At 33.0% G+C, this 12,423-nt stretch overlaps 1 protein-coding gene across 1 annotated transcript; it reads left to right on the top strand.

The window, feature by feature from the left end:
- Positions 1-2,092: 2,092 nt before the first annotated feature.
- Positions 2,093-3,763, top strand: LOC107903694 (metalloendoproteinase 2-MMP). Its single transcript, XM_016829837.2, has one exon. It carries the CDS (start codon positions 2,495-2,497, stop codon positions 3,596-3,598), a length of 1,104 nt encoding a protein of 367 aa, XP_016685326.1. The 5' UTR covers positions 2,093-2,494; the 3' UTR covers positions 3,599-3,763.
- The last annotated feature ends 8,660 nt before the right edge of the window (positions 3,764-12,423 follow it).

The following is a 12,423-nucleotide window of genomic DNA, read 5'->3' as shown; positions in this document are numbered from 1 at the left end:
GTATTTTTAAAAAATACATGTTATACCAGGTATAAAAATAATATTTTTCAGGGGGTCATGTATTAGGTAGCTGACACCCTAAAAAATATTTTTAATACCCGATATAACATATATTTTTAAAAATACAAATGAAAAAAATACACATGGGTGCCAACCATTGCACTATCGGCATTAAAAAAATATTTTTAATCGCTTTTCTAATCATTTAGTAATTTTAGGGGATTGCAAACATGAGTGCTAGTCAAGAGGGTGTCATAACTCACGGGCATCGTTCCTTTCAGGTCACTCTCATAATATTTTTGAACCTGGATCATTCTTATAAATATTTAATTATTTTAGATTAATTTGATAAAATAGCCCGTATTTCTCAAAGCTAGAGAGATAGGTTAGGGGCCAACTTGAATTATTTATTTAACCATAAAATTAGAATATGTTACTTTCACAAAATCCAATTAAATCTCTAATTGAATAGTTTGTATTTTTTTTCTTTTACCATGAAATATCTGATTGGTTCAATGATTCAATTCTTAAATTATATAATGAATGGAAACATAACATGCAGAAATCCAAATATGATTTATTGTTGGATTGAATTGAATCAAAAAATTTTGAGTTAATTAAAATGATGAGTCTTATTTTATCATTTTAATTCGATTTAAAATTTTTTTTCGAATCGAGTCTAGTGACATGAAATTCAAGTTGAGTCGAATCAAGTGAAATTGTTCAAGTTAAATTAAAAAATTAAACATGTCAAATTAAAATCTTGTTACAGTATAACTAATTTCATGTTTAGGCATATAATTTGAAATCATATGTATTTGAAAAAAATTTCAAAGAAAAATAAGAAAAAAGAAAGATACTATAAACTTGAATCATTAATTAACTTATTTAAGTCACAAAAATTATTGTTTTAGAAAATTTTTAAGTTTCTTTTGATATTCTTTAGAAATTTTTTAAACTTTTATAATTTTTTTAAAAAATATAAATTTTGGAATTTTTATAAATGATTTGAATTTTAAAAATTATTTTGATTTTTTTATATTTTTTGTTGAGAGAGAGATTAATTTACTCATTTTCAAAATTGATAGAGACCAAAGGGGTATATACATTAATCTGTTATTCGAATTATTCGACTTATTAAAATTGTAAAATTCAACTTGACTTGAACTCGAAACTCGAATTACTTATCTGAGTTGACTCAAAAAATCGTATAACTCGATTCTATTAACTCGAAATTCAAAAAAAAATCGATTTTTTCAAATCAAATCGAATTTTGCTCACCTTAAAAAAATCTATAAAAAATTATAATTTATATAAAAATAAAATATTATAATAGTTTATATTATATTTTACATGATAAAACAATAATAAAAATACTATACAAACAAATAATTTTTCTTTAAATTGAATCCCAATGACAAAATATTACAAATTAAAGATAACACCACTCAGGTTTGGTGGCATTGCACCTTGAGGGGCTCAAGGGTTAATCTTGAAATTTTTTTAAATTTCTTACTCAACCTTGAGTTTGATTTGTCATTAATTAGTACTTTGAATCGTGTGAGTAAAATTTCTAATAAATCTCATCGAAGACTTAATCCATGAATAAATATTTTCGGTTGTGTTTAGAGAGAAACTCAATAAATAAATTTGAGTGTAATTTATAATTATATTTTTCAATTCTAAATGAAAATTAACTTATTTATTATTATTATTAAAGTTATAATTACATTTTACGAACCAATCATAACTTTAAAAAATAAAATTTCTAAGGGTGTAACCCCTGTAGAAATAATTATTTTAAATTTAAAAACATTACAAATATTTTAGTAATAAAAAAATTCTAAAAGATCAATGTCAACGTTTGAAATTTAGATAATATTTTTTCATTAATTTTTTATGTGAATTTTAAATATTTATATATCTTAACTAAAATACATTATTTTTAGGAATATAATTTTTTCAATTAAAATACTATTAACCCTACTATCATCGAACCAGCTTCACGTTGAATTTTGGTCAATCAAAAAGACCCAAAACACCCCCATGTAATTTTGTTTTATACTATGTACTTTAGTGGCGCATTCGGCCTTCATGGCTTCTTCCTTGCCCTTCATTACCGCGTCAAAAATGATGTCGAGTTTCCACCAACCTGCCTAACATACTATTCTACAATGAAACCCTGAAAGACTTTTCTTTTGCCCCCAATCCCCCACCCAGAGTTGCGAATTCAAAACTAAACAAACACTAAAAACATCAGCATTTAGAACATTCCCAGAAATTTAACCATTCCTCATTTTCTCTATTTACTCTCAACCCCCATCATTGTCTTCTTCCCCACGACTTTTCAAATAAATATATAAAAACTCCCACTTATACATTCAAAGCAACCGGCTTTCAACTCCTTTGGGTTTTTCTCTCTTTTATCTATTATATATCCCCATTATCATTTCTTTTTCAAACAAAAACAAGGGAAGCTCAAAGATTAAAGAAGATGAAGTTTCAAGTTTTGGTGATTGCGATTTGGGTTTTGGTATGTTTTGGTTCAGTTTCAGCTAGATTCTTTCCCAATATCACAGATATTCCGTCATGGATTAAGAACAACGCCACGTCAAAGGCCACATGGGACGCCTTCAACAAATTTGCCGGCTGCCGGCCAGGCGAAAAACGGGAAGGTTTGTCGCAGCTTAAACAGTACTTTAACCATTTCGGTTATATACCCAACTCGCCCTCTAATTTCAGCGAGGACTTCGACGATGAGTTAGAAAAGGCATTGAAAACATACCAGCAGAACTTCAACCTTAACGTCACTGGTCAACTGGATGACCAGACTCTTCAACAGATCGTACGGCCCAGATGCGGTAACGCCGATGTAATCAACGGGACGAGTTCCATGAACTCAGGTAGATCGTCGTCTTTTCACACAACCGGACACTTGCACACGACGGCGCATTTCTCTTTCTTCCCGGGAACACCGCGTTGGCCTTCGAACCGGCAGGACTTAACGTACAGTTTCTTGCCGGCGAATGGGTTAACCGACGAAGTAAAAGCCGTCTTCACGAGCGCCTTCCAGAAATGGTCAACCGTTACGCCGCTGACGTTCACGCAAGTGGATTCCTACTCCTCGGCGGACATAACGATCGGGTTTTACACTGGAGACCACGGAGACGGCGAGCCATTCGATGGGGTTTTAGGGACGTTGGCCCACGCTTTTTCTCCCACAAGCGGAAGGCTCCATTTGGACGGGGATGAGAACTGGGTAGTTTCTGGTGATGTGACGAAGGCATCGGTGTCGACGGCGGTGGACTTGGAGTCGGTGGCCGTTCATGAGATCGGGCATCTGTTGGGTTTGGGGCATTCGTCGGTAGAGGATGCGATTATGTACCCATCGATCACTTCGCGGACGAGAAAAGTGGAACTGGCGGACGATGATATCCAAGGGATTCAATTGTTGTACGGCACTAATCCTAACTATAACGGTTCCACCACTTCGAATACGCAGGAGAGAGAGAGTAGCGGCGGCGTTCCCCGTTATCTGGGTCCACGGTGGGGCCTTGCTCTATTCTTGGCCGTTGGATTTGGGTCTTTATTTTTGTAGATTCTTTATTACGTGCTCTGTTGATTATGAATAATTTATAGGCATACTTTTTTTTTTATTTTTTTATAAATTTTAGTGTTTGGTATTTTCTATGTGAGATTTATTACCATGCCGCGCCATGTACATATTCATTTGTGTTATACATATACCTACTGATTTGTTGTAGTTGTTTACTGTTTTGCCCTTTGAATTTGGTAGTTAAAATTTTCATCACATATGTTGATTAGTTTGTAGGGATTTATGTCAACTTTTTGTGCCATTTGCTTTGTTTTTTCCTTAAAATTTTAGCGACTAAATTGAAATTTATTTTATTTGAATTTAATTTAATCTAAGGGCGATACGTTTGATTCATTGGAGCATGTTTTGGTGAAAAGAAAAGGGAAGAAATTTACTAGAATTTTGAATTTTATTTTTAATTATTTAGGTCCAATACTAGAGCCCGTCTAAGTTCAAAGTTCAGGTACAATAGGCCGAAGGCCCAATTTAGGGCCTGAATTTTAGATTGGTTTTGGTTCATTTTAAGCCTAATTTTATCCTTTGTCGCCACCTGGGACAAGTACAAATATATTTTATTATTAGTATGGATTCTAAAACACTTTGTATTGGATTAATCATTAATTATTTTTAGATCAAATTATAGAGTAAATATTTGAATGTTACAATATAATTCAAGTCTCTATACTATTTGTATATTTAAATTTTCATCTTGTACTTTTAGTTTAAATTTGAGTTTAGCTTAGGGACTAAAATTGAAATTGGACCATTTTACTATATGATGCAAAAAAGAGGGTAAACTGCACAAATCATCACATCCCAATTTTGTGGATCCGAGAGAAAGGCGAGATGTGAATGTTATCTATTTTGGCACACTTTGGTAGTTAGTCTGCTAATTTTTAAGTTTCTGGCGAACTAATGTTTGGCACATAGAGTACCTGCCCATAGAAGCTTCTCAAGATTTAATTCTTGTAATATTCTTTAATTGAAGGAGTACAACAAGCTAAGAGTATGCCTTGGCAGTTCTTGTTGAGTATAACACACCATATATGAGTTACCGCTAATAGGTATAGTACGCCAAGTTTACTCGAACGATGTGCAAAATGGGTTTTGTAACGTGATTGGTTGAGAGTCAACTAAATGGTTTAACTGGTCAAATAGCATTGATACCAAATTTTCTTTTATATTTTTTTCAGGTTTTGTAAGACACTAAAGGGACAACTTTTGTATACATTTGACACTTGTCATGATCCATTAAAAGGTACTGGGGGATATATATATGTTGAGAATGGAATGTTTGGATGGTTTCTTTTTTCTTCATCCAATGTTACTCTCTAGTTCTTCTTCTTAAACTTAGATGTTCTCTTCTTCTTTATTAAGTTGGAAGCTAAGGATTTGAGTTAATCAGTGGATGTTCCACCTCATGTTAAGTTTGATAACTTTGTATGTTGAGTTTTTGAATGAGTAAAGAAGTTATGAAGCATAAATAACAAGATATGAATAAGAGACCCTGCATGGTGGTCGTCTATAATTGAGATGTTAGCAATCTGTCTGTAAATGTATTTTAATGGTAGTTCCATGTTCTTTAAGCAGTTGTTGTTGTTGGTTTAAGAATAACGTTCGGGTTTGGGATTTTCAAGCTACAGTAGGTGAATTTTAAGTGAGTCATTATCCTGACTTATACATGTTAAATTTACAAGGGAAATACTTATGTTGATGTCATCTCAAATGTCTGGTAAGTGTGTGAGAAGTATCATCAAGTTGCATGTTATGAATGAAATATATTTGTTACTGCATGAATAAGAAAAGTGTGAATCAATAAGATGGGTGCATGAATTTGGGTAAGTACATGTGGTGTTAAGTAAGTAAATCTTCCATTTGTGATGCCTCTGGTAGGGCAGGTACACTGCTAACCGAACAGGCAGATCACGTTGACCACGAAGACCCTCATGGTATAACTTTCGGTTAGATGTAAACTAGACTGGTAGAACACGACATGGGGATGTATAAGACCATGTGGCTAAGACCCATGGCATTGTATGATAACGGAAACACTTATGGTGATGCCTCCAATGAAATATGGACTAGACTGGTAGATCACGACATGAAGTTATGTATAAGACCATGTGGGAGAAACTCCATGGAAACCTCTAAGATAGTCCAATGGGACAATAAACACGTAATTCTATGGCACATTCGTGGCATGTTTTGTAAGGCCTTTATGGGATATTTCGATTAAGCTTGTGTGGCTTATTTTGTGATTTTTATGTTACGTATTCTATAACGTGCTTGTGGCAAAGTCTGGTCGAACGCTTCCATGTCATGATCTAGGTAAATTTTGAGACTTATTTGCTAACTAATGTGATGATAGAGAACTAGTAAGTTTAATGATAGATCTACTTGGTTAGTCTTATGGAAAATTTTGAATATGATCTAAGGAAACTTCTAAAAGAGTCTCTAGCAATATTATATGAAGGGTGCATCCGCCATATTAGTCTGTCAATACAGGAGACTGGTGTAACACCCATAACCCATACTTATCGTTGAATTAGGGTTATGGCATATTATCGTACAATCCAGAATAATTAATAATAGATAGCATCAAGTTGCCAATTTAATTAATAGAATTTCATAATAATTCATATTAGAGTAATACATTCATTTATAGGCCTTAAATTGAGCTTACGTGGCCTTAAAAATAATTTATGAACAATTAGGGACTAATTCGAAACAAATCAAAAAGTTCAGGGAAAAACTAAAAATTTTCAAAACAAGAGTCACACGGCTGTGTGTTCAGGCCGTGTGACAGAGCTTAGACTGTGTGGTTCCAGACATGGTCGTGTGGCCAACCGTGTGACAGATTGTGTACCTTTGAAATAATTTCACACGGTTGTGTCGTAGGTCGTGTGCTTGCCCGTGTAGCATTCGAATTACCCTCACACAGCCATGTCGCTAGACCATGTTTGAAATTGTTTTTAGACACATGACTGTATCCCAAGTCATGTGTCAGCCCATATGAAACCTGTATCTAACACATTCAAGGCACATACCCGTGTGGGTTCCCATGTGTGACACACGACTGTGTGACATCCCATGCCTCAGGTCGTGTGTGCCCAAAAATAAACCAAAACATGCTTAATTTGCATCCAAATGCTTAGGTACATAAACCAACTTATAACACATGATCACAAGCCATCAAAACATATTTAAAAACACTCAAACCATACCAAAAAAAAAAACTAAGTGCTTAACCAATGTGTCATCAATGACTCCACAAATCAACATTTACATTCAACCATTTAAGCTAAATCTCAATTCACAAGTTTATAACCTAGTGATTAATAATCACCTAGAGTATTATACCAAAATTCATGTCAAGACTTACTATTTCCCATTTATTTTCAACCACATCTTTGTATCATGCATGCGCATATTCATTGACCATTTAGCTCAACAACATTATAAGAATAGCAAGTTATACAATTTAAGTACTTATGAACATTACAAAACATAACCAAATGCTCATATTACTTGCCATATGAGCCAAATCGAATTCATAATCTACCAAGGAACCTCAGATAGTGTGATTTAACGATAAAGCTTACCGAACTAAACATAATAATTCAAATAATAATATTAATGATTAGAGTTCCTGTCAACAAAGTTATTATCAGAATTTCTGCTAATCACAGCTCACAATAGGTGAGAAATGCTCAATAATAGTACAAATCAGTTTTCCATATTTCAATAACATTCAGTGATCAATAAATAATACCCCATGAATGATATACAGATAGGGCTATGCATAATTCGGTTAACCGACCGAGTTCGGTTAATCGGTCGGTTAACCGAAAAAATTCGGTCGGGAGTCGATTAATTTTTTTTTCGGTTAACGATTAAATCGGTTCGAAACCGATCGGTTAACCGAAAAAAATCGGGTAAATCAAATTTTGCAGGGTAGGGCCTAAACTAGGTCAAATTAAACCCGGCCCAATTTTTTCTCAAGCTCAACACCAAATTTTTTGGGTAATTTTTGGGTAATTCGGGTAATTTGTGGGTAATTCGGTTAATTCGGTTGATTCGGTTAATCGGGTAATTCGGGTAATTTTTAACCAAAAATAAAAAAACACATAATTTTTTGGTTAATTCGGTTAACCGACCTTATTAATCGAAAAAATTTCGGTTCGGTTAATTTTTTTTTTTAAATTCGGTTCGGTTAATGGTTAAAAATTTTGGAAGGTCGGTTAATTCGGTTATAGCAATTTCGGGTCGGTTAACCGAATGAACACCCCTATATACGGATAAGAGTACATGGTTATCCATCCGAAACATGCCAAATGCTCAAATGAGCCAGTCTAACCGATAACACGCCTCGGCATCAAGTGCCTAGCCCGTAAGCTAACATCCCTCCTGTAACATGCCTTGGCACCAAGTGTCAAGCCCGAAGGCTTTACATCTGCCCCCGATAACATGCTAGAAACACTATAAATATAACACGATAGTCCGCAACAAATGCTGGACTTCGGTATATTCAGTGGACAGGAAATATACAAGAATCATCATCTCATCTTATACCAATCTCGTATAGCAAGCATTATAACCTATTGGCATGCTAATCGTACTCTATCCTATGTTCATCGGCTCAGAGTATTTCAAATCAGTAATCAATGCCATATCAATTCATTATTTCTGTTCTTAATTACATGCATCAATATTATCCATCATTCTACAATCGAGTTCATATAATGTACATTTAAAATATATTAAAATTATCCAAACGAACTTACCAGACTAATCTATAACAACAACAAAGTACAAGGGCTATTTGATAATTTCTTTTTTTCCACTCGTTATTGATCTAAAATAATAATTTCATTCAATTCACTAATTCCAACAACAAAATTAACTCATGTTATGCAATTAAGTCTTTTTTGACATTTTTATAAAATCCCCCCAATATTTTACTTTTATGCAATTTAGTCCCTAAACTCAAAACATGCAATTTAACCATTTTTATTCAAATTTCATTTTAACCGAATATTCAAGTGCCTTTCTAAAACTCATTTTTGCAATTATTTCATAACAAGTAAAGTAATTTTATCGTTTTAACAATTTAATCCTTAAACATTAAAATTATCAAAAATTACTTTACAAAATAGTCCAATCTAACAACAAAGCTTAATAATCTTCCATAAACTTCAAGAAACAACTCAACTCATCAATAGAAAATTTTATAACATTTGATAGTTGTCGTAACGTTGCCTACATAAGAGTACGGTTGGCCTAGTAAGCAAAGCTAGACATGAATGGCCTAAATTAATGTAGAGTCGCCACTAACCAATTAGGGCTAGGTTGGTTAGCCACCTATCGTCTAAAAGTCTAGAATTAATATTACGAAAAATCTTAAAAGTCTAGACTCGATCTCATCATCAAATTTCAGGTTCGGGAGTACGATTACGTGTGGGGGAAGGTTATATCACTCCCACAACGCCTATCCATGTCTTAGGAGTAGGTTTTTATTTATTTATTTAAGCATATTAATGTTTTACTCTAGGCTAAAATCTTATGGAGATCTTAAATAAAAACTCTAAAGAAAATGTTTCATGTTTACTTGTAACTCAATTAAGATGTGTTCACCAAACTTATGTAGTTTGAAACTTAAATTAGAGATTTTTACTTTTAACGGGAACCCTAAAGGATACATAAATAATTCTAGTAAAATATCTTAAATTTCTAAAATTAATTCTTTTTTAGAATTCTAAAAAGAAAAACCTAGAAATTACCAATGAATTAAGAGAAATATTAAAACTCATCTACAACTTATTCGATCTTTTTTTATTATTTTTTAAAAGATTTAATTAATAATGTTGAACCTATCAAGATCTTACGAAAGTATCCTATATCGGATTTATGATTTATTTTAATTTAAAATTATCAATCTAAGGTTTAAATTCGTCAAAATCCTAAAATAATATATCTTAAATAACATTTATTAGCTTTCTTAAAAAGATTCTAAAATAAAATATTTAGAAAGACCTACTCATGATTTACAATTCACCTACAAAAATCTTTAGTTTTAATCTTGAGTAAAGTCCTAAAGAATATTTTCATATTAATTTAAAATTCTAATCCTATACGATACTTAAAATTAGTTTAAAACCCTAAAAAAATATCTTACATATTATTTATAATTTGTCTAGGGTAAATGGTAGATAATATCTTAGAGACTAACCTAAATCCAATGTAACAATCTTATGGTTTCATTAAAATGTAACACCAACTTAACTCACTTCATGTCAATATTTATAGGATGGAAAAATGACCTAAAGTTCACTCTTTTAAAACGAATAGTAATAAACTAGGAAAATTAATTAAATTGACTAAAGTTAATGAAAAGTTAAATCTCTTTCAAAAAGGGCAATAATGAAAAGAAAACATAAATAAATGAAATAGTAAGATCTTAACATGATGATGATAATAATAACAACAATACACCTTTTCATAATACAATAAAAGAATCAAAGTGACATAAACAAATAATATTAAAATGTATGTAAGGGGAGTATGTAAAAAAACATAAATATAAATAGACATCAAAATATATAAAGATGAAATAAGAATAAATAAAAATTATACAAGTGTGAATAAATGTAAAACATTAAAATAAAGTGTATAATTGACATTAAATATATAAGGTATAAATGCAAATGAAAGGGAATATATAAGTGTAAATAATTTATTAAAGATGGAAACAAAATGACATAGCTTGATTTTGGAAGATAAAAAATATGGAAGACAGATGACTGATTTAGCAATTAATTTGCTTTTAATTTTTAAATTTCGGATTAAATCGAAGGTTTGAATAAACAAAATGGTTATGGGTGTAAATAAGTCAGAGAGTGAGGGCGGTACTACAAAAAACGGGGTATTTTTTGTAAATTTAAAAAGTAGGGGGTGAGAATAAATTACCCATTTTTGGTACCTATAAATGAAAAAAAAATATTCATACTTTCATTTTAACCTCATTTTTTTTGGGCAATTTATACAAAAAATCTCTTCTTTTTTTTAAAATTATCGAAATGGGCCCAGTATTTAATTATTTACCGGAATGGGTCATTTTCCGGCAAATTGCGTCCACGTCAGCGCGATGTCAGGGGACGCGCCAGCAAGTCGCGGCCACGTCAGCATGCTTTGCTGACGTGGCAACAAATCGCGCCCTCAGCAAAGCGCGCTGACGTGGCCGCGACTTGCCCCGCGCGTGAACAGTGCAACGGTCAAAAATTTGACCGTTGTCTCCCCCAACGGTAGAAAAAAAACTATAAATACCCCCACCCTTTTTTTTCACAAACTAATTCTCTTTCAAATTTCCTCTCAATTTGCTCTAAATTTCCTCTCAATTTGCTCTCAAATTTCTTCCAAATTTCTCTCAAATCCATATTTAATCTCAATTTGCTCTCAAGTTTCTCTTAAATTTCTCTTAACTCCCCTTTTTTTAAATAATTTAAAAATTTTTTGTTTTAAATTTTTTTGAACCATAAAAATTTCTAAATTTCTCTTAAATTTTTTTAAATAATTTTAAAAATTTTGTTTTAAATGGTCGAAGAATTGACTCGTCTTGATAAGCATCACATATCGATGGAACAAATGAAAATGGTAAGTTTTAAATTTAATTTCTAAATAGTATTTAAGAATTTTTTATTTATGCATTTTTAGATAATTATTAATTTATTATTTGTTATAAAAGTCTTTAGATCGGGTATTGGAATGCAATATCTGGAATATGCATGGTCCTCCATCACCGTTGGTAGAGAACTACCTGCGGGAAGCGGGTTTTTGGCACATGGCGACGGTAGGCCGGGGATGCAAGGTGGACCCGAAACTAATCAGTGTGTTGATCAAGAGGTGGAGACCAGAGACGCACACATTCCATTTTCCATGTGGAGAGTGCACTATCACTCTAGAAGATGTCAGTCTGCAATTGGGATTACCGGTGGACGGGTACCCAGTCACCGGGTCTGCCCAATCTAGCGATTGGGGGGCGGTGTGCTACGAGCTTTTGGACGCTATTCCGGAGAAAATGGAGGGAGGTAAGATCGAGATGAGCTGGTTACGTGACACATTCCTTGATCCGGATTGAATATTCAACCGAAATTGAAAGAATCTAATATGCTCGAGCATACATTCTTCAATTAATTGGAGGTTATCTGATGCCTGACATGTCACGGAGCCGCGTACATCTAAGATAGTTGCTGAAACTCATTGATTTTAGAGGAGTCGGTGAATTGAGTTGGGGGTCTGCCATCTTGGCAACGTTATATCGGGAGATGTGCGGGGTGACACGACCGAGGAGAGTAAAAATCAGAGGTTGCCTGTCACTACTGCAGTCATGGGCACGGTTTTGCTTTCCATTTCTACGTCCTCGAGTGGACCACCCATATACATTCTCACTCATAACGAGGTAAAATTTATATTAGATTTTACAATTATTATGTAGATTTTAAAAATAAAAGTATGCTAAAAATTTATTTAATTAGGTGGAACCATCCGGCAAGTCATGCTCGATTACCTACCTCTCTTGAAGATATACGGCTTCTATTGGACCAACGGTCGGAAGCACAAGTAAGTATTAAATAAAATAGATATTTCTATACATTCGCTAGTCGATTGGTATTTAGTATTTAGTATTATGTATATAACTAATATTTCTATCATGTTCATATAGTTTCAATGGACACCATACGAGGATCCGGCAATTCGGGCAGTAATTCTGGAAGAGTTCTTACAAAATCCACAAGCTTGGCACGTGAAAGTCGTGTTGATCAACTACACAA

The sequence above is a fragment of the Gossypium hirsutum genome, chromosome D05 (assembly GCF_007990345.1).
Source record: "Gossypium hirsutum isolate 1008001.06 chromosome D05, Gossypium_hirsutum_v2.1, whole genome shotgun sequence".
Classification (NCBI taxonomy): domain Eukaryota; kingdom Viridiplantae; phylum Streptophyta; class Magnoliopsida; order Malvales; family Malvaceae; genus Gossypium; species Gossypium hirsutum.
The sequence above is the reverse complement of the archived record's forward strand: the minus strand, read 5'-3'. Positions and strand labels throughout refer to the sequence as shown.

Coding starts and splice junctions, on each gene's coding strand:
- LOC107903694 (XM_016829837.2), top strand. CDS start 2,495: ATGAAGTTTCAAGTTTTGGTGATTGCGATTTGGGTTTTGGTATGTTTT.